The sequence below is a fragment of the Aptenodytes forsteri genome, unplaced genomic scaffold, assembly GCF_000699145.1.
Source record: "Aptenodytes forsteri isolate BGI_AS27 unplaced genomic scaffold, ASM69914v1 Scaffold387, whole genome shotgun sequence".
Taxonomy (NCBI): domain Eukaryota; kingdom Metazoa; phylum Chordata; class Aves; order Sphenisciformes; family Spheniscidae; genus Aptenodytes; species Aptenodytes forsteri.
Genome location: NW_008795368.1, coordinates 1,010,076 through 1,033,020, shown reverse-complemented (window position 1 = coordinate 1,033,020; position 22,945 = coordinate 1,010,076). Strand labels below are relative to the sequence as shown.

The following is a 22,945-nucleotide window of genomic DNA, read 5'->3' as shown; positions in this document are numbered from 1 at the left end:
TTTTCAGGATGTAAAATACTTTCTTAAGCCGTAGCAGTTGATGTGTTCAATACTAGCAAAACGCTTCTGCCAGATGAGTACTAAATTCTCAGCTGAAGTTTGACTGCAGAGAAATCTGCACCAAGTTTCTAAGGATAAGTAGTATTTTAGAATTTTAAAATAAAAAGCCTCTAAGTACACAATGCCTTTTTCAAGTCTGAGATAGCAGCAGTAATCTGCAAGCTAAACAGGAGTCGGAAGAAACCCCAAACTAAAACAAAAACCCCAAACCAAAGCAACAAAAACCCAAAAGAAAAAAAAAAGCGAAGTTAAACCCAGAACTGATACAAAGAAAGTGGGAGGGAGGATGAGTTAATGAGTGGTAAGTTACCATTTGAACAGAGAAGAGCTAGGGAAGGGGGCAGTTTGGGAACTTAGTGACTTAGTGGTTTTAAAGCCACGTAGAAGAGCGTGCCACTGTCCTCAGGTCTACTTAGAAGATCCAGCACAGACTCCAGCACTGTTTAGGAGTAAGTCTCATGCAACTTTTCAGTGCCATCTCTTCCTTTTGAATCAATGAGAACTGTTTTCAGTACAGGAGACTACAGGGCTTTAATTCTAGACTTAAGATCCAGCAGCTGCAGTTAGTGCAATCAAAACAAAGGGCTAAGCAGATACTGATGAGCAGAAGCAAAAGGAGGAAGCTCCAGCTTCCTAGAAGAAACCAAGGAACCTCTTAGACTTGTTTCCCCCAGCCCCTGTGGGCACTTACCTTCCCCCTACCACCCAGAAGCCAAGCTTTGCCTCTTGAGTCTGACCATAACCTTCCCTGGAACTCAGCGCAGAGGGACAGTAAAATTTTGAGCTGTATTTTTTTCCCCACTGTAGTCAACTTGTACAACTAATCTTGTTTGAGTGTAGAGCTCAAAATGACGTATTTGAAAAACACAAACCAGATGGAGAAATTGTTAAATTATCCTCTCCTTTCAGTTCAGGAAGGTTAAGTCAGTGTTAAATCTTGAGCTGCGTGTTCTTTGCTCAGGGTGGCTATTATATCGACCAGCATAGGAAGGGTGTTTGGATTACAGCTGACGATAACATGTCCTTGGGTATATGGTATTAAACTTGGGGGAGGAAGGCATGTTAAGCCTTTCTGCCTGTCAGTCTGCATTGTTTCAGCTTGTCTTCATTAGCAAGTGTTGCATTTTTGGCTACCCCGGTACAAGCTGGGGAGATCAGTTTCTCTTTGGCTCTTTTTCCCTTGTTTCAATTGAGAAGTAACTGTTTAGTTGTATATAAAGTGTGGGGTTACACATTGTTACTAAAACTTTACAGTGAAAGCTTATAAAACTTAGGTTTTTTTGGAGAGGCTACTGCTATCATCAGTTATAACTAGGGAGAAGGTACATCATCTTTTTATTACCTCTTCTTCCTATACCATGAGAACAACTATTTCATTTTTATGTGACTGCCTTTAAAGTGAACACCTGGTAGAGAAACAGACCTATTTAACTGAACAGTTCTAGTCACAAAACTCACTGTGCATTTTACAGGGATGTAATTCGGCCTTAAATAGTCCTACATGAATGTATAAATACTTATATCTATCAAAAGTGCTGTTGTTCTCAGATACACTCCATTGGTAAGACTCCCAAGGGTCTCTTCCTTTAAAGATGGTTGAGTTGAAAGTATTGAATTGAGTTCTTTGTTTTACAAATGAACTTGGAGCATACCAGTGAACACAGTAAGGCTATACTGGCCCACTCCTGTTAAATAAGAGTTTGTCACTTGCTGTTGGGAAGTGCAGTGAGCAGAATTAGGATGACCAGATTAGAAATTTTACTTCCACCTTGTGTCCTTTTAAATTTCTTTTTCTACCTTGCAGTAATGCAGAATTATGTATGTTCACATCAGGAAAGTAAATATCTTTATCAGACCTACCCTTAATACTTGTTTAACTCTTGAGTGCTGTTTTACGTATCTGTGCACTGACAATAGCATGAAACAAGCAGCTGTTAGTCAACTGGACAGGTTAGAGTCTAGGAGATCTGACACAACTGGCAGATGACAATTAATCTGTGCTGATTTCTTTTGCTCTTAAAGACGACATATCTCCATGCAAATTATTTCTTTGCTTAGTCTCTGACTGTGGGAAGAAACACAGGATCTTGCAACGACTATACTGATTCCACATTAACTCCTTAACTCGTGAACCAGAACTGAGGCTGAACTTTATTTCGTATGTTCCTTCTGCCATTCACATTTTCTTCCTTGTGCCAGAAGTGTGACCAAAAATAATGAATTGAAATGTTTTACATGGATGTGGTCTTACAGTGTTGCTGTATTTAACAAATCAAATTAAGATGATAAAGCTTTGAACCTTGTGAAAGTCTTTTCTCTAATGCAAGCTGCAGTGAGCATTGAGTTATCAGAATAGTTAAGGTACAACCACAGAGACCACTAGTTCTAAATAAAGGAATGGTAAAAGCAAACAGTTTACAGTATAAAAAACAGAAGTTCAACTTATCTGAATAAAAATCCATTGAAGAATGTTGCAATAGATAATAAGAAAGAATGAATAAACATACTTCACCAGAAACACCATTCTTCAAATAGACACAACGCAGCATTTTAATACACAGCAACCTGCCTTAGCTATGACAAAAGTAAGGTTCTATTACAATTCTAACAAAAATATAGCTTATATACATTTCTCTGCACAAACGTTTTATGAATGTTTCCTTTTGTTTCAGAACTTGGTACAAAACATACAAAAAAGGTTGGCACATTATGTAGGCTACCTGCAGTAAACAACAATCACTGTCACTTTTCTTCCACAGCAATCTAAACTCTGTTTTCTCTCTTCCCCCCGCCCCCCCCCCCCCCCCCCCCCCCCCCCCCCTTTACTGGGTTCAGGTCTTGGTAGAGCATAGGGGAGGTAAAGAGTATGTCTCGAGACCTTTCCTTTTAATGAGTAGTGGACTGCTTCTTCAACGGCAGCCACAGCTTTGATGCTCTTGGCTGCAGCCCCGAGTGCACAGTGTTAAAAATCAGCAGTTCTGCTAGTATTTATTAACTGAATAGTCTGAGAATAGTCTAAAACTTGAACTCATGTTCATGATCTGCACGTGATTAAAATGAGATGTACAAAAATACGCATTTGTGCTTTGGGAGCTTTAGCATAAATTTTGTATCTTAAAACTAATGGAAAACTATGTTTGATTTTTAACTTACTTACATCTTTTGAAGTACTTTTTACATCACAAAACAAACCAGCATTTTATTAGGAGTGAAAAAGCAGTACAAATTATAACGCTGTTATAAATTATAACCTGGAAACTTTTTTTAAAAAGCGACGGGTTCATCCTAGAAGTAAGTAGCACAATATATGGACTTATCATAAAATTTAGACCAGTTTAATAAAATTGATGACTATGTGTACAAACATCACTTTATAAAAAAGGATGTTGATCAAGTGCCACAATGGTTTTTGTGTAAAATTCAACAAAACATTGCATGGTAACATCTCCAAGATGGCGGAGAAACGTGTGGATGGCACCAATTCTACAGACCATGCTTACTTTCCTGCAAAATGACCAATTTTAAGGGAATTTGACTCCTACCAAGATTTTATATGCAAAAGAAAGAAGAGACAACAGCTGGTGCTCTGAGAGAGAGTCTCTGTAATAATAAGAAGGTTGTTTTAAATGGTGCGGGGTTTGTTTTTTACTGGATCCAATTTGTGGAGGTTTACTTGTTCTGCTGTGCGTGTTCTCTTGAGAACTATGGCTCAGAGAGCTGAAGAGCAGCGATAGAATTGGAGCAAATTTATGCTAGGTAAGTGGGAAGTTTTGATGCTCATTTGTCAACCTATTCTTACTCTACTGGTGACTAGATTACCCCTCTGTCTGAGAAACAGTTGTGTGAAGTGTTAGTGAATACAATTGTATCAATTACAAGATTTGACAAATGCATATTCAGTATTAGAAATTAGTTTCAGAAGCACATTTTCTGCCACAAAATGTTATTTCCAAAGAGCACTTACTCATCTGTGTATTACGTGGCCTTTCTGAAAACATTTTTTCTGTAGGATTCAGAAAAGCTTAAAAGTGATGAATAAAATCTTTCCTTCTTGCCACGCAGTCTTAATTTCACTGGAAAGCAAACACCATCCCTCTTGCAGCCAAGTTAGTAAGTGATTCACAGTGAAACTGGTAGATCGAGAGGTCTGTTTTTCTTGCCTTAGTGTCAGTTGTTGTTTTCCGATGGAAGCCTGAGACTCTTGCACTTTAACTCATCCAGTGTTTTCCAGTGTTTGTAGTTATTAGCCAAGTGTTGCATCAAAACAGGCAGATGTGCAAATGCTGAAATGAACAGGAGGAACAGTTGTACTACGTACGCAGAAGGGGCGGAAGAACAGCCCAGCCTCACCTGAAACTGGCATTCTCCTACTCTCTTTTGTTCCTTCAGCTGTAAGTTAATGCTAGAAGGGGAAAGATTTTTTTTCAGTCTGTTTCTCTTTCAAGTGAACCCCTTTCTTAACGTATGACGACTTTATTAAATTATGCTAACACGCAACCACTGTGGTCTCAGTTTCTGCTGCTCAGAAGAAATACATTGCTAAAGGAAAAAAAGACCTAGATGAAAAAAAGCTTAGTTTTAAGCCATTACTCCTTACTTCTTTATATAGATTGTCTAGTAAGTGCTCAACTTTCACAAAGCTGGTGGTGTTTGCAGTGAAATGGGCTTCAGCAGCGTCGTTGTTTAGATCCTGTGCTGTACTGCTTACATACAGGTACTGTCCCTGGAAAAAATGGACTCAAGTCCAGCTTAAGGCTATTCATTTTAGTCTGTAGAAATCTCTGCCTCAGAGCAAGGAAGAAAAAAGCTGAAGTACTTACCATCCCACGCATCGAACATATCTGTTATAAAATAATCAATGAAGGAAATTTGAGACTTGGGGATGCTGCAGGTGTTTCTGTCAAATACTGGCATTACAACAGGCAGACCCTGTCTCTTCTCTTCGTCAGTCTAAGGAAACAAAACTCCAGTTAGCCCCTAGAGTTTTGCTGGCTTTCATGCTGGAGTAGCAAAGGCCAGGGGATTAGATGAATTGCAGTAGGAGATTTGAGACAAACCTTAGAACCCCTGAGGTGAACTGTCTTGGTTTCATGTGCTTTATTTCATCTGGAACAGGGGCTGAAATCGCCATCTCTTCCCTTTCACAAGTACTCTATTACTGTAGTGCTGTGATCGCTCTTAGCTCCGGTGAGACAGAACGCTCTAACCTGGTGATTAGGGCACACCAGCTAAAAATGGAAAATGGGGTTGCAGAGTCCTTTAGCAGAGGACAGGTTTGATCTCTCCTTTTTCCACATCTCTAGTGGCTGTTTCAAACCACTTGTCTTTCAAGTAAGAGGGATGTTGCTGTTGCTATTTTCTCTGCTTGTATTGGGTTATAAGGTGAATAGAAGTAAGGGTATGGCCTTTAACTCTGTGTCCACAACTGGAAGAGGGCTGGTTTTGTTGTGCTCAGTATGGTGGAGGAGCCAATCATCTCAATAGTCTTAGAATTTAATGACAGGAAAACATTTTAAGTGGTATAGGCAGCACCTAATGCTGGAATTGGCAGCACAGCGGTCCCCAAAATTACCAGATGAGGTGAATGAAGAGCAGAACGGTTCTCAGCACCTCACATTGCTGCAGGTAGGCTGGTGCCTAAGATTGGCAATTTAAAGCTAGCTCATGGTACCTTGACTGCTAGGGAGGTACAAGCTAAGTGATCCTTGATCTTACCTAGGAAGTGATCAAATTTATTCACTATGATTAAAATTAAATTCGGACATGTCCCGGGCACTAGCTGCTATTTTCTTTCAATAATAACTGTCACATGTATGATCTGAATTTGGATGGTAGGCATGCCTGCTTTTCTGTCTCTCCAGTCGTAGCTGCTGATTTCCACACCATTAGTGGCAAATGAAAGCTAAGAATCTGTCAGTTGTTCAAATAAAGAACTAGAAGAGTGTTTCACTTTCAGGAAGCTGGTGCATTTGTGTTGGAAAAACCGAATATTAAGAAAGAGAGATTCCATGTGATAAGCATTTACAGTGCCCACGTGCCTGCAGTACTGGCCTGCCACATCGTCTGCCTAACATGACAATAGTTCAGGTGCTATCTTAAAAGGGCCAGCCTGATGATTCAGTTGAGGGCTTCGTCAGTCATGGATCTTCATGCTCTCTTTGGGGAAGGTATTGAGGCTAGACCCTAGAATGGTGACAGTCTTGAATTTCAGCCAATTAAATTGACTAAGGTTAATCAAATCATTTTGTTTTGGCCTGATGGAGAAAGTTGAAAGTGTAAAACCTCCTTTCCACCATTCTGTATTGCAAGCTTCATGGTAAGCAAACTAACTAACTTTGACTGAGGTGAATTCTTCTGCATGATAGTGAGGGGCCGGTTCTGACTGGGGACGAAAAGCATATGTCTGGACTCCGTGGTGATGCCAGGCAGACCCTGTGTGGAACAGCAGACCAGCTGACATGCACTTTCTTACATACCATAATAGTCAAATTATAAAAATACACATACCTGTGCGAAGTACTCCTCTGAAATCCTCCCTGCCCATTCAATACATAGCTCTAGGGGGCGACATGGATTTGCTACATCCGCACATTTAATCATCATGCGCTTGATCAGTGTCTGGTTATCTGGAAAATTCTTTATATTGGCTGTACATTCACAGTCGCTGCCTTCGCTCTGTAAAAGAGTGTTGGTTACAAGGGCCGATGGCCAGCATCCCTGCTAGCAGGAGCAAGGGCATCGTTACCAGCTTTTTTGCACTTAGGCAGTAAGTGGGCACCCAGCCTGATGCCTTCTAATTTCATGCAGAGCACCAGGAATTTGGAGGAGAAAGTGATGTCTGAGAACTGCAGCCTTGCTAAGTAACTAATGACAGCCCCATTACATATGACAGTTGTGGAGATTCTCAGAATTAACAGCAAAGTTTGTGAAATAAAGGAGCCATGGGCTCTTTATCAGCTAGGGCGAGTTACCCTTCTCTGCATCCCAGCCTTGCCCTCTTGGAACAGGAGCAGGATAGGGGACGCATCCACCAACTGCAAGCTGATAAACTATCCTCACTGCTGAGTGTCTAAATTCGGGGGTGGTGATGGTAGGGGGCTGCTTCATTTAGGTGAGTTTCTAGAGTTTGGTTTTCATTCCTAGATAGAGAAAACTGAGGCAGGCACAGGGGGATGAACCAACTTGCACAACTGACTGCTTCTTTTACAGGCAGAGAAGCAGGTCTGCGCCATTCAGTTCCAGTACGTTTGGCAATAAAACTGCCTTCTTGGTACTGGATTTTGAACGCTTGGCCTGGAATACTTTTTGGTCTTGGTCACCAGCTAGGATGAAGTCCCAGATAATCTACGAGATTAACAGTAGGGAAATGCAGGAGTGGCAGACTGACTGCAGAAAGTCTCTGCTGGCTAGGCAGTAAAATACCGAACTGCTTATTGACTGCTCTAGAGAGCGGGTGGAGGGGACAGAGTAGTTGTTACAATTCTGCTGTGGCATCATCTTCTGGGTCTTGAACAGTTTAGAAGGGCACAGGTGTATTATGTTCCTTAATGAGTAATAACAAGCCTCTGCCTCAGCTCACCATGGCATTAATACTATTTTCAAAATAATGTATTTGTGTAATTATGGCCTCCCTTCACTGCTAAATTCAACTGTTGAGTCGAAAACTGAACATAAATACTTTTTACCACCACGGCTAAATTAATGTCTTTGTGGTTTATGGGGAGATATTTTGCAGTGACTTGCCAATTTAGGCATTAATCTTCTAACTTTAGCAGTTAATTTTTTCTTCAGCATGGGTAGCCCAGCAAAGAGCTGCCAAATTAACCCTGCTCCTTAACTGCCGTTCAAGATCAAAAACAGGAAGAGCCACCGTTAACAATAAGGAACAGAACAACCTAATACTGGGGAAAAAACCAAGTCTGTAATACAAGTGGTTCTGTGCTCCACTTTTATTGCTCTCCAACTCTTGTTCATTTTAAATAAACCGGTAAGATAAAGGAGAGTGAGTCAAAGAAAATGTTCTCTATAAAAGAAAATGTTCTCTATAGGATAGAAAAGCTGATTGCAATAGAATGAATGGAGAACATTTAAAAGCTCTTTAGGAAGTGCTAGAACAAATGCATTCATGGGATAAAAGGGAGATTCCCAGAAATCTGTTCAGAGCTTGGAAACGCCATGATTTCAGTGAGGCTTGTGAATCTAAATCCTACAGGCCAATGCGGGGATGCCAGAAAACTGAAAAGATTTTAAAAGGGTGGAGATGGAATAAACATTTCAGAAAAATGCTTAAGCTGTCAGAGGGAGAAATGAAGCACTGTGAGAAGCCACATTTCCCAGTGACACCTCAGAGGGCTTTTTTAGAAATTGGTGGAGCAAGCTGCTATCTGGTCCACATGTAAGTACAGAGAAATGTGAGAGCGGGTAATTCCATGCCACCCACCAATGTGGATCTTCCTTTCCTCTGGGCTGAGATCTAAAGTGTGATCCCCACTGTCCTGGCTTAGCCTGTGCCACGAGGGCAAACCCATGAAACACAGCACCAGGCGATGTGCTGGGAGCGCAGTGCAGAAACAGTGATAGGGGCCCCCAGCAGGGCCCAAACCCCGTGCTGTGAGCCTTCTGGCACTGAAGAGGATCAGGCTAATTCAGATCTAGTGCCACATCCAGTGAGTCCTCCAGAGCTTGGAAGTGCTGAGGAGTACAGTGCAAGGTGTCTGCAGAGCCAGTGAAGTTCGGCAGCATTTGTGATTTCCAGCTCCAACTGTTGGGAGAACGGAGCTCAGCAGTCCTTAGAAGCAGGTCAGTTCAACTGACGTAATGCTGTCCCTAAGGTCGTAAACCCCACTGGTCCTGACTGGTTTCTGCACCCATGACAGTATATAGTGCAAAAAAGTCCAGTTATGGAGAACTGACAGAAGCTACTTTTATTTATTTTTAATATCACTGACCTTCAATTTGGTCTGATTTTTTTTCAGTGTTACTAACAAAGCACTGTTTTCACTAAGCTGTGATAAGATGGTCTTTGCTTGGGTGAGTAACACTGCCCTGGAGAACCCTGTCAGTCACTGAGTGCTCAACCCCGAAAGGCAACAAGAGAAGGTAAAGAGGGGCCTGGGCTGGGAAACTCGAAAGCATCTTATGAAATATACCCTGGCTAGTGATGGGTGTATAACTGATAGGAACAACGAAAGCATCTTATGAAATATACCCTGGCTAGTGATGGAGCATTAGGGTGTATAACTGATAGGAATAAAGGCCCGGACATATCTTGGTACAATCAGGAATGGGGATGGGGTGGAGAGGTCTCAGGAAGCAATGGAATTATTCCTCATGGCTTGAAGGCTCCAGATTATATAGACATAAAACCATCAGGGCAGGTTCCTCAGTTACAATCCCAGGCTTAGGCAAATCCCTCCGTTTGGAGGCAGGACCGTAGGCACAAGTGCCGACCTAGCTCCATGCACAGAATTTTGTGTGTACAAAAGCACTCACCCGCATGCTTTGTGAACACCAGATGGCTTTGAAACCAAGGCTTATAAAATGAAGGGTTTAAATGAGCTAAGGGCAGAGCCAGATGTAGAAAACAAGAAAATAAAAGTATTTTTTCACACTTTGAGGTGTGAGGTCACAAATCCAGTTGTGTGTTTTGGGCATTACCACAGTGCAAATTAATACAACGTGAATGAAAATGATACTTAGAGGTATCTTGGAAGAACTTCACTGAAATGGCTGAAGGCATAAAGTCCTGCAAGCACTTACGTGTGAGCTGGTCTCCTCAGATGCCATTGGCTTGTTGACGCTGTTCACAAATTTGTTCACGTGCTCAAAGTGCTTTGTCATCTCCGTTGCCAAAACCATATCAATAATGGCCTGGCGCAGCGTCCGGTAGTGATTTCTAGGAAAGAAAAGTAGTTCCTGCTCACAAGCCTGCCAGACAGAGCTCCGTCCTTTCCTCGTCCCTGCCCAGACAGCGCTGCAAAACACTGCTCGGGGGCTCATCCACATGAGCCGGCACCTTCAGAGTTATGAATGGTCTAGGGTTGGAGGAATGAACGAGATCATGCCTCTCTGGGTTCCTCCAGCTCTGAATTCCTGTATTGCCTTTTTCTGTTACTTTTACCTAATGAAAACCAATCCCCTGAAGTCAATAAAAATTTACAATTCAATTTCATAATGCTGTAACACTAAGTAACCTTCTCCAGGAATGGCACCAACTCACTGTATGTTAGCTTGGAACACAAATCTCAGGTTTTTCAAAAACCAGCAGTGTTCTGGGGGGGTAGACAAATTCATTACCTGTTTTGGGTCAGGCTCTTTCCCTTTCAGATCCCTTTCTCTCCCATCCTGTCCCTGCAAAAGCTAGGCTGATGCAAAGGGAACTCCCAGGCTATGCGCCTGCCCAGCAGCAGGGTGCCTCCAACCCTTCCAGAGCTTCAGCTCCCTCCGTTACCACCCCTTTCCATCCCATGTGAATGCAGCAGTGCCAGCAAGCATGGGACCATGTGCAGACACAGCATGCAGCGTCTGGCTGCTTGAGTGGAAATGCGTGGCCCAAAAAAGTAATTTCCAGGCTCCTGCAATGAAAAGGCAGTGGATCGGGATGCAGCCTTGAGGCTGCCAACTAGACCATGCCAATGTAATCCATAAAAGATTATCAAACATCTCTATATGCTTCCAAAAAATACAAATTGGAGGTCACAGGGGGAAAATTAAAGCCTTTTTAAAAATCAAGTCTACATAGGATTCTGGAAGAGGTTAAATATTAATGTCTCTATTAAAATTATATTTTCTGGTTTAGAAGGTAGGGTCTCAATCTACACCAAACTAAAATCCCCAAACAAGCAATCCACATGTGCATACTCCCCTTCTCCAGCTGACCCACCTATCAATATTCTTGAAAATGTTGCATTTGCTGTCTTTAGCTGTAAGCTGAAACGCCAGTGCTGTGTGATGACTCTCTAATACAGCCGTATCATTGTAAAGGACAGCTAATTCACTGCCTGCATTGCACAGGAAAGAGTTGGTTCGTCCAGGGTGGTCTACGTCATGAATGGTGGCAGCTATTAAAGCAGCCACCTCATCTAAATGGTCAAGGCTTCCCTACAGGAAGAGAGAAAAATTATGATGTGGCACAAAAATTACAGTAAATAATTTCTGATCATTTCCAGGTACCCACAAATAGGCAAGTGTAAGCTTGAGTGCAGGGATTTTACTTCCTTGCAATTGTTCTCCGCTCAGTGGACCCACAGGTTACCTACTCCAAAACCCCACCTCCCACCCTTACCCAAACCCTGTTTCCTTAATGAAGCTTTTTACTGTGCTGTCACCTAAGCAATATCTTTGCATTAAATCCTCTAATGGTGGATGGATCCTCTAGTGGTGACCTTCCACTTTGTGTGCTTGCTTGAATGCCTCTGTACCAACTCTGCTCCTACACAGCTTGTGTGTTTTAGGATAGGATAGGATAGGATAGGATAGGATAGGATAGGATAGGATAGGATAGGATAGGATAGGATAGGATAGGATAGGATAGGATAGCATAGGATAGGATATTTCAGTTGGAAAGGACCTACAACGATCATCTAGTCCAACTGCCTGACCACTTCAGGGCTGACCAAAAGTTAAAGCATGTTATCAAGGGCACTGTCCAAATGCCTCTTAAACACTGACAGGCTTGGGGCATCGACCACCTCTCCAGGAAGCCTGTTCCAGTGTTTGAACACCCTCTCAGTAAAGAAACGCTTCCTAATGTCCAGTCTAAACCTCCCCTGGCACAGCTTTGAACCATTCCCACGCGTCCTGTCACTGGATACCAGGGAGAAGAGCTCAGCACCTCCCTCTCTGAAGCTTTTGCAAAGCTTTATTAAGGGCGGTTACTAACAGCCAGTTACCAAGAGATAGAAAAGAGCCAGATTTTTCCCCCCTATTGTTGCTACTAAAAAAATGTAAATTCCTTACTCATATAAACAGACTTCAGAAGAAACTGCATGGGCCTGCAGGCATCACAGCAAAAGACTTCAAGGGCAGAGCAACTTTATGAAGCCAGGACCATTATTTAAGTAAACATCTGACTTTTGAATGACACACATAAAATGGTAAACACACCGAAATCCTAGCCCAAAGGACTCCTAGGTGATGGTTATACCTTAACTCTCTCCTTCCCGAGAAAGAAGGCTGTAGCATGCAGGACATCCGCCGCGTGTGTGGAGTTGTGGTATGAGTTGGAGGAGTGGTAGTTGGCTTCAATCACCTGCAGCCACGCTCGCAGTGTTGCTTCCGAACAGTTTAAAAACTCAGAGACCCCAAACCGAGCAAAAACTTTTAGGCCCAAATACACTAACGGCCTGAAAAACAATAGAAGAAAAAAGCACCGCTTGTAAAATAGGAACTTCTGACATTCTAGAGAGCGATGGTTTTGACAAAGAAACCAACAAGACCTTAAAAATAAAAGGTGGGGGAGAAATGTTAAACATTCTTAAATTGCACATCTGTAACCTCTCAAAAGTCTGGCCAAGGTTACAAATTATTACATCTACCATCCTTTCAGACATTACTTTGATATGTTTTATAGAAATGGCGTGGTTCCACTAGAGTTTCACCAATTCTTGTGGCTTCAGAAAAAATTCTTAAAAGCTCAGGTCTTTTGTGGTTTTAGTATCTGTCAATCAGTCAAAAATACATTTTTTTTCTGAGGAGGAAAAGCAGACTTTGAACATGACATGGGCACATCCCAAAGGCTAAAATGCCCTAAGACAAAAAACGTTGAATGTTTACTGTTTCAAATAATCCTGTGACTTCAAGGGGTCCAGATTTCTACTTCCTGACTATCTGAAGTTGACAATATGCAAAGTACATTGATGCTTCTCAGAGCAGCTTTTAGCATCAGGTTACTATTTCATGTGAACTCTTCTAGCTTTAGGAGGACTGGATCACTTTCTAGAGCTGAGGCAGGAGTCTGCCATCGGTAAACCCCTCCCTGCACCTTGAATTCCAAATGCTAACAGGCAGTGGATAACTCTATGTATGTGTGTGTTTAGAGGGAGTTAATGTTTAAGATATTGAAATTTTGAACTCTCAAGCAGAAGCCTGCTACTTTCTTGCTTCAAGTGGTATGGGCTGGACTAAACAGAAGTGGCATGTCCTGAATCCTACCAGCAGTGATCTCCTGGCTGGAGAGGGAATTTGAGGTCTGGTGAATGTAATGCTGGGGAGGACAGTGATGAGCCTGTGTGTGAAACAGTAAGTAGGATAAAATCTCTAATCTTGTTGGTTCTTAAATCCAAATCCACTCTGGGTTGTCATTTACTCTGTGTTGCCTGTGACAGGGTCCTATTTATCAGTCACATTTTTCACTCTTGTAAGATGATCTACAGGGCTCCTGAGCTGTGAATGGCATGACCAAAAGCTGACATCTGCAAATTAAAACCAGGCAAATGCAAATTCCAAAAATGGCCATTTTCTTCAAACACAGTACAAAAGACCTGGTAGTCTCTCCAATTCTTTGCATCATGGAATGAAAATCACTTTTCTCTGTGGATGACGTTTATTTTTGTGGTCTGCATGACCTCAAAACTACTGGCATCTTCTTTCATTATAAGCTTTAGAATCTCAGGGTCTTGATCCTGTCACTGGTTTATCCTCCATCCCAGTTTTTTATCCCTGTAATCAGAAGCCACAGTTGCCTCAGAGCTTCCTAAATCATAGGGTGATTTAGGTGAGGGAGGGGAGAGGTTTGCTTATTCCAGCATGACCATTTACGCATCAGCAGGAAAAAGGGGCATCTGTGGGACATCCAGCATGTAACAACACCATACTGTGCCAAACAGTGTCACCTGGACAGAATGGATGGGATTCAAGCAAGGTAAAAGTTGAACGGGAAACGATCCTGGAGGGCTGCAGACGCTGTCAGGGAAGACAACAGGCTGCACAGGGCTCTCCACGGCCTGTGCATGCATCTTGACCACGTTGTGTGCCTGGCTTGTTAAATGGGACAAGTGGTATCAACACACACACACACACACACACACAAAAAAGAAAGACAGCTCTCACAGATTTGCTATGTTTTGCTTCAGTTTTTCCAGAGCAAAGTGCTTTCTGCTACAGCTCCCAAACAACCTTTTTGTGGGTGCCCAGGGAAAGGAGTCCAGTACCTTTTATTTGTAACAGCCTCCAACTCAAAAATATTGAAGTCCCAGCTTTCCTCATTATCCAGGAGCTGTGCGATACAGGGTGGAACATCATTGATGGTGTTTGGCACTGAAAGGTGACTATGGCTCAGGCTCATATCTGTTGAAATGGAATTCGGGAATTACAACATTTCTGGATTCCCCCCTCCCCCCCCATGCAGAATTCCGTTTAGAAAACAACTCTTTTTCAAGAAAAACAACTCTTTTCCTTACATGAGAAAGTCTGTAAAAGCCTATAATACATATGGTTTATATTATTACAGATGATTTGTACATAAACCAAAAAGATCAGTGAACATTTCTTTGAGTGACAATTTAGTTTTTTCCTAGTCTGATTTTCTGCATTTTGAAATGTATTATTTTAATTATTTGAACCTGCTTCAAGTCCAAAATGGAGGCAGTCTAGCACTTGTTCTGCAGTCACTTAGACAACCATTTCCAAAGACATACATCCCACTGCAAATTAGCTTGGAGCTCTATGTCACTAGCATCTACAAAAGAAGTCACATGTGCAAAGGGAAGTTTTAAATGGTGGCTTACTCTTAGAAAACACATACTCATTTCCTGACAGTCTTCTCAAACCATCCTGAAAAAGCAAGTTTATCGTAAGTTTTAGGCAGAGTATCCATGCATCATTAATTGCAAAAACACTACATGCACTTTCTCTTTAGGTACTATTCCTGGGTACTAAAAGCACTGCTCCTATGATAACACTACAAGAACCAACAAAACCACCAAAAAGACCTGTTTTAAGGTCTTTCAAAACAGACATGAAAGGATCCAAGGAACACTATAGTATGAGATCCAGAAAGGATATTATTAACTCTACAGTGTATTGCCCTCCTTGACCCTTTCATTGGCACCTGCAGGTTTTCATCATTCAAATTAACCAGTATCATTTATTTTTCATTTTCTTTATATTATCTTGACAAGGATTAGCTCAGTGTACATTAAAAAATGAGGTAAACCATGATGAAATCTAGACGGTCTGTCTGTGGCAGACAGTGTTGCTGCTGTTACAGGACCAAAGTCAGAACCTGATTAAAGTAACCCCACTCTTACACTGGACCAGCTGTAGAGCAATCTCTCTAATCCCATCTAAGCTTCTAGGGTTTCTAAAAAGTATCTCCTTGAGAGAAATCAGATTGGATGATATAGTTTCTAGTGGCAACCGTGTTCACTTATGTATGAGGATGAATGCACCCGGTAGACTGAGATGTGGCCATATCTTACTGCATCTTGGTGCCTACTGTTAGTAGAGAAGCCAAAATACTTAAGTGAAATGGTGATGAATTATGAGTCCCCTTCCCATTGCTTGTGAAATTTTAGCATAACAGAGTGCTGAGCTGTGATGTAGGACACTGGTAGCAGTAATTTAATCTTTACTAATTTTACTCACAGTCATCAGACCTCCAACAAGATCACTTGTGTGAGGATCTTCATCTTTGGTACCTAGCTGAGGGGAATAAAGTTCAGTTGTCCGCAGGATTTCCAGAACTCTGTCCAAGGCCTCTGCTACTGTGATGGGGCTGTTTTCCTGGGCAGCATTGATTATGTTAATAACCTGAAAGCAAATTAAGGAGGCAGGTGAGGAAGAGTGAATGGTATTTTTGTCTTTTCTTGTTACAAAATCTTTATTCTTGGCTTGATAATGCTACTTCCCATCTAGCAAATGCTATGTAATTCCCCCCAACCCTTTAAGTACAAGTCTGAAAATGTAAATTTGTGCTCTGATTCCCTGTTACCCGTCTGCTATTTATAACTGGCAAACTCCTGGGAAGTGAAAGCAGAAGAGTGTGAAATATCTGAAATAGTTGCAGGTGGGTAGACCAAAAACTAGCCATGTTGCAGTCCTTCAGCATAGTCAGAGCTGCTCAGAAGCAATCATTCAGTCCCCAGAGGAAAAAAGCAAACAAACGAACTCCTGGATGTGACTCAGATATCTTGATATTGGATGTAAACCTTAATTTTCTCAATGTGAAAGCAAAGGGCAGAGAGCAGCCACAGGTGGGATGTGGTTGAGGGAGAAGAGGATGGCTCTTCTTTGCCTCCCACCTTATGTCTCAGCCACAATCTGGGAATACAGCAATGACACAGCAGCGCCAAGGACTGCTTGTGGCATTGCCAGGACTGAGAGGGAGAAAGCCCCAGTGCTGTCTTCTCCAGCAGCCCGAAGCTGCTGCAGGGGCATTACAGGCCTCCTGCAGGTACACTTGGAGAGAAGGAAAAGGAAAGAAGTCAGCTGCTTTAACAGGCACAGTGGTGCTGGGACATAAAGACCTTGACGCTAGGAAGAGAAGATGGGGAGAGAGGAAAAAATGGTTTGAGGGTGGGAGATGGCAGGCACCCTGGTTTACAGGACAAGTGATTGTGCAGCTGTTTTGCGACAGCGGTTTCTATAACATGGATAGTGAAGAAAAGACTGCAGGAAAGGGTGGGGGGCACAGAATTTGGTGCAGGTGCTCCTTCCTCTGCATGCTATCTTATAAATATAAATGTTAAAAGCAAAGTTGAGACTGGAAGCACATGTCTTCCTACACATGCATGGCCCAACAAGAGCAGGGTCCCCTTCCTGCCACAAGCAGTGCCTCTAGCAAGGACACTTTTTCCCTTTTTAATATTCTTGCATATGACCAGGATTTGGAATGAGACGATGAGATGCAGAAAGTGGTAAGAAAAAAAAAAATTGATTTAAACTATTCTGTTAAATACAAAGTGCAAGAAACCCCTGGCTGTCCTGACACAAACTACATACTTCCCTATGAGAGCAGCTCCAAACTCTGAGTTTGTGGAAAAGGCAGTGCTCAGGACTCACCTTTGTGATAGGAGCTTCTATTGTCATTGAGTGGATCCTTGCCATGGAAGAGTACCGTCGGGTCTGTAAACTTGGAGCTGCCGTTAAAGAGAGCGCTGTTTACATGCCGCAGAGTGTGAATCAGATGACAGCATTTGAAGAGTGCAGAAGGCTGTCACTGGGGAACAGCATGACAGAATCCAGCCTCCTCTACCATTTCTCCTGTATCTCCCCCCCTGCAAGTTCTTGCTTTACTGTTTAACTTCTTGCACTGTTGTTTACCTCCTTTGCAACCACCCCTCACTTCTGCTGTCAGTTTTTCTGTCCATCCGTCACTTCAGCTATACTGAAATGAAGCTATACTTAAGCTATATTATACTTCATGCCCAGTACGTGCCACTCTCCCTTTGTTTGCAATGGATCTCTGTCAGACATGGCTCCTCCTGTGAGAGTATGTGTGTTTGTCGCTCATCTCAGTGATACAGCTGCTCTAATGAAACCTGTTCCTGCTCCCCATAAGCTGTACTTCTTTCACTACATACTGGGGCAGAAAGAAATCTCTGCCACCACCGTCCCAGCCCCAGCAAGCAGTCACAAATGGGATCAGGAGCAGAAGTACTGCTCTCAAGTAACCAGTAGCAATAGATCCCTTCATGTCCCCCACTAATGAAACCAAAATACTGGTTCGGGAGCACAAGCTGCAGCTTTCTAAGCGGTGGAACTAACGCTTCACCACACACTCTTTTAGCAGGCTGCCCCCATGCCACAGCACAGCCACTCCTCCTCTCTGTGAAGGCACCGCACGCTGCATGCATTGTGTAGTGATGCTGGTGCTCATGCTGGGCCACTGTTTTGCAAATCAGAATAAAGAAATTGTACAGCAGTTATAAACAGAAATTACTCCAGTTTTTTAATCAGCTGTGAAACTATCTGGTTCCTTTTTCATGCTGCATTTTTATTGCTTAGGGCAAGTCTGTTCTTTATTTATAACGTCGTTCTTGACAGTTTACTTTCTTACCATCACTACTTTGAGATGTTATTGACTTAACATCAGTTGAGTCTTTCCTTCTGTTCTTGCATTTGAAGGAATGGGATTCTGTAAATACAAAACAAAAGCTTTAAAAATTCATCAAGTAAGACCTCTACAGAGTCTTATCCAGTTAAAATTCTGAACATTTAATTAAATGATCTTAACAATAACACATAAGTGGGGGAAATATTGTAATCCCTGCACACCAGAACAAGTGACTCTGTGTCTATCAATTTACAGCTACTTGTCTAAAGTCACCTGGAAAGCTGTTTTGCAAAGAAGTCAAGATGCCTTACAGAACAGGGGAGTCGCTTCACCTAATTTTAGCTGCCTAAAAGCAGCAGTCTTTCAGGTTGTCTTTGTCTAAGGTAGTTGTCAAAGATCCTGCTTTAGGAGAGATGTCTCAGGCAGGGGGGTTGAACCCCTCCTGCAAGTCCCTTTTGCTCACCACCAACCACTGAACGAGCCTGAGCTTGACTGCCTAGAAATTTAGCCAAGTGAGAAAAATCCAATCTCAGTCTACACTCTTCCAGCCCAAGCACAATTCAGACTCAGACAGCTTTTGCTTTTAATTGCAATAGTTGTTTGTACCCTGTGTTTAAGAAAAATCCAACGTACTGAGAATGATTATATCAATCAGTTCAGTTGCTGTGAAAATTAGCCACGCACCAAGCTGTCATTCTTGAAACTGCCATTGCTAAAGCAAGAGAAATTATCACGTCCAGACAAATACAATAGCTGGACGAAATGCCTGGAAAGAGCATAAAAAAAAAAAAAAGAAAAAAGAAAAAGAAAAAAAGATTTGGTAAAATTTCATTTTCCTCCAAAATATTGGAGTCTGCACTCTCCCTTATGTTTACAAACAGCAACCGTGCATCTATGCACCTCTTTGCAAGAGTGTCTATAGTACCTATTCCCAGAGTATCTGAAATGCCACTCAAAGATCAGAGACCCCAGCAAGCTTTCAAAAGGAGATAACCACCATGTGAAGAATCAGAAATATCATAAAATTCATATTGTCAGCATAAGGACTGATTTGCATAACCATGTTACAAGCCTGTCTTTAGCAAAATAAAATGTTGGTATAAAGTTCTCCAGAATTAAAAATATATCCATCTCAAAAATGATTGAAATACAGTTTCTGACTTAATTTTTTTCTTTACCACAGATTTACAAGACAGCTTGCATCTTTTTATTTTGTTGTAGTCCAGACCGGAGAAACTGAAAGCATTTTTCTCTGTCGACAACTAAAAGCAGGGAATAACTAATGCATGTTAAATTATTTTATTTATTTATTTGATAGGACTTCTCTTTCAAACCCCTTTCCTGCATTAACACTTGGAGGAGTTTAACGTAAGGCACTTGAGTGGGAGCAAACTTTTACACATAAACATAGCTGCGAGTGGCAGTAGCAGACAAGTCTAATCTCCTTGTATTAAATAACAACTAGCAAGTTGGAAACTTTGCTAGTGCCACCTAGAGAGTCACAGGTGCATAAAAGCTACTCTGTGCCACGCTACAATTTCAGCTGAAAATATTTAAGTGCTTAAATAAAAAAATTGCCTTTACCTGGTGAGGGGAAAGTCTCCCTATCCAGATGTGTTAGAAATCACACCATCGCAAACAGGATGATACACATGGATTATTTTTCTACCCTCATCAAATACTGGTATATGCCCATGGCTCTGGGAATTTATTCTTGGAGCACAACCATGGACTGCAGTGAAGGATAACCTACGTCACATACATGTGACTCTAAGGTTGCCTGCTTTCACTGCACTGCAGTCATCAACATGGCTTCATGGGATGTGGCCTCCCAGTCTTGCTGAAATCTGTGACAATAATTATCAAACCTAAATGCCCCACATAATCTGTAAAACACATTAGTAAGCTAGTAACTATGTGTTAACTAGTTACAAGTGTTCTTCAGCTTAATTCACATGTGTTCTCACCTTCCCATGTTTGCAGGAAAGAAACAATGAGAAAGAAAAACTGCATTTATTACAAGGACACAGGAGCAAACAGTTTAACACATGATGGATCAGTTGTGATGGCAGCAATGGTAATGAGTGCAGCAAATTGCATATATTATCTCTTCTCCCCCCTGCCCATTATTATTTGGCATCACAAAGCTCTCTAATGCTTGTATATATTCTTATGCTCCTTGAAAAAATAGGTGATGTCAAGCAGTCACTTCCCATGCTCTTGGTATGTTATATCCTCCTCCCATGTGAAAGTCAGAAGCTGCCTGACATTGCACGTCAACGTTGTCCAGTGTTTCATAGTGGGAAGGACGTCAGGTGCCAGAATGTAACAGGGCACGAGAACCTGTTCACTCAGAATAAGACAGCAGTGCTGCATATGGCTCGGATCACTACAATGACAAGCTTAAAATTGGCCTTTAGTGCCTTCTTCTTCGGGGAAAATGGTTATTCCAAACATTACACAGCATCAGAAGAAGAGATTATCCCCTTATACCCCACAACTTTAGTCAAAAGCTATCTGCAGAAGTTACTGAGAGCTTGAACATGCTGTCTGCAAGTAAGCAAACCTGCCCGAGACACAGGGCAAGGGTTGTGCAGACACGCTGCAGCAACTCAGTGCTGACTGGACATGACTAGCTCTAGCCTGGGCACTATAGACAACTATCTTAGCCCTGTGCTGGGGCCAAACCAATTGCCTGCTGACAGGTCCTAAACTTGGAAACACTAGGGCAGATCTGCTGGCACAAATCAGCACAGTTCCACATTAATTTCAAACAGAAAGGGGTGCCAACATACACCAGCCTCAGGATCAGACGCAGTGTTTTAATACAACGAAGAGCAATGCATCTTAACTCTGAATGCACGGCAAGAGTTCTGTACAGGAGACTGAATTATTAATGATGGTTACAAATCCACTTTGTGATGCGACATCAGAGCAGCTGGCATCCGTCATTGGCCATCTGCTCTGACCACTGACTCGACAGAGGGAAGAGACGTTTCATACCAGCAAAGCACCCAGCTACAACCTCAAGCACAGCAGCATATAAGGGTTAATGATAGCGTTCTAACCTGACTGAGAATTGTCTCCTGTGTGCTTCTCATCATGGTGACTCTTGTAGAGCTGAAGATGCACCTAGAATAAAATATATATGTAAGGAAAAAGAATACAAAAAGATTTTAAAAGGGCTACATTCAGCAGTGTCCTTATCCAACAGTTACTGTTCAGTTATTTAAAAGAAAAAAAGTGTTTGGCAAAGACTCTTCTTTAGGTGTAATTAGATGTAGAGAAATAATATGAAAGTAAACAGATATGCAATGCAGGAAATCACAAATACAATAGTGCTTTTATGTACTAAGTTCCTGTTTAATGTCTGTGTCTGCAGGAGAACTGACATCCATTTTTAGATAGTGTTTTAAGTGCAAATTGCATATGAACCAGAAAGATTCCAGGAATAAAACACAAAAAGAAAAAAAAAAATCCCCAAATGTTCATTTTTGCCCTCTGTACACTAATTAAAAAACATTTTCTTAGTACTATCTAAGCTAATTTTGCATGCATGCATCCTTTCATGGGTCACTGATAAACTGGACTTCAAAAAACCCAGTTACAGAAACAACTCTCCAGCAACTGAAGGGTAGAGATAGGTGTCATGCATCAGAACTTTCTTTATTTCCAAGTAATTTTTAATCACTCTCATGAATGAAGAAGTTAAACACAAAATCTTAATTCTTTGTGCTTCTGAAACATCTTGGGTAGCTCCACTGATAGATATTTTAATCTTTCTTAGAACTTAAATAGGGTATTTCCATCATCTTAGAGTTTACAGCTATTGCTTGGTTTACAATAACACAGATTAAATGCTCCTCTGCTTTTCCATCCTGCTCAGAAACAAACACAGTCTGTCCAATACATGACAGTTTAACGTCTGCTAATCACTTCACCCTGTTCCTTTGTTGGGAAAGTATTTTGCTGTTAATAGGAAAACTGAGCAGAACTTTCAGTTCCTCAAGTCTTCCCCCTAAAATTAGCACATGACAATTTAGGTATAGCTAACAGAGACACTGAAAAGGACTAAAAATAATTCATTACTTCTTTTTACTGTATTCACTGGAGAAGGTATACATACCCTGTACTTCAGATGGATAAACTTCAGTGCTTGACACTGCACTTACACATTATTCATTACACATCGTATTTAGGAGTCCAGTGCTGTCATCTAATCTATGGTGATTGGCTCCTCTGACCAAATCCATCACCTGCCTATAGCAAAGCACTAGACTGCATGGAAGCAACCTGTGAGTTAAAAGGAGAGTATGGCGAGGTTGCACTTATGTACTTTTAGCGTCCATATCATTTTGTGACAGTGCATGCTGCAGGGTCCTTACAGGGATTATTCAGAAAAGAAAGGAAAGGAATGATACAAATTCTCTTTTCCATCATTCTTGCACACCTTCCATCTTTTTTCCTATTTGCTATTGGGGGGAGGAGGGGAAGAAGGTGAAAGGGAAAGAGAAGAGAATGGAAAGGAAAAAAACACAAGATTCAGGAGTGGCTTTCTGTAATAAATAAGAAGAAAAAAAAGGAAGGGGAAATCCTGTGCTCATGCTCCATATAAATGTTGTTTGAGGGAGTGTAAGGAACGACTCTTCCTCCAAAAAACTGATTTTAAAAGCTTAAACACCTCTCTTGTAATCATGCAGGAACTCTCAGAGAAATCATCTCATCCAAACAGAGTAAGATTCATAGAATCATAGAATAGTTTGGGTTGGAAGGGACCTCTAAAGGTCATCTAGTCCACCCCCCCTGCAATGACCAGGGACATCTTCAACTAGATCAGGTTGCTCAGAGCCTCGTCCAACCTGACCTTGAATGTTTCCAGGGATGGGACAT

At 41.7% G+C, this 22,945-nt stretch overlaps 1 protein-coding gene across 2 annotated transcripts in view; it reads right to left on the bottom strand.

Moving 5' to 3' along the window:
* Window positions 1-2,884: 2,884 nt before the first annotated feature.
* Window positions 2,885-22,945, bottom strand: part of PDE8B (phosphodiesterase 8B) — a 54,438-nt gene continuing 34,377 nt past the window's right edge. Inside the window, exons 10-21 of one of the 2 annotated variants that reach the window (XM_009280295.2) lie at window positions 21,124-21,175; window positions 18,059-18,136; window positions 17,062-17,138; window positions 15,646-15,810; window positions 14,787-14,832; window positions 14,211-14,346; window positions 12,206-12,404; window positions 10,943-11,160; window positions 9,820-9,955; window positions 6,568-6,735; window positions 4,881-5,010; window positions 2,885-4,343 (exon numbers count right to left, since the gene is read on the bottom strand). In XM_009280295.2, the coding sequence (XP_009278570.1) occupies window positions 4,228-4,343; window positions 4,881-5,010; window positions 6,568-6,735; window positions 9,820-9,955; window positions 10,943-11,160; window positions 12,206-12,404; window positions 14,211-14,346; window positions 14,787-14,832; window positions 15,646-15,810; window positions 17,062-17,138; window positions 18,059-18,136; window positions 21,124-21,175 (1,521 nt within the window). In that variant the 3' untranslated portion in view covers window positions 2,885-4,227. Of the gene's footprint in view, window positions 4,344-4,880; window positions 5,011-6,567; window positions 6,736-9,815; window positions 9,956-10,942; window positions 11,161-12,205; window positions 12,405-14,210; window positions 14,347-14,786; window positions 14,833-15,645; window positions 15,811-17,061; window positions 17,139-18,058; window positions 18,142-21,123; window positions 21,176-22,945 lie in introns of both variants that reach the window. The other variant, XM_009280296.2, reaches the window with a different exon arrangement.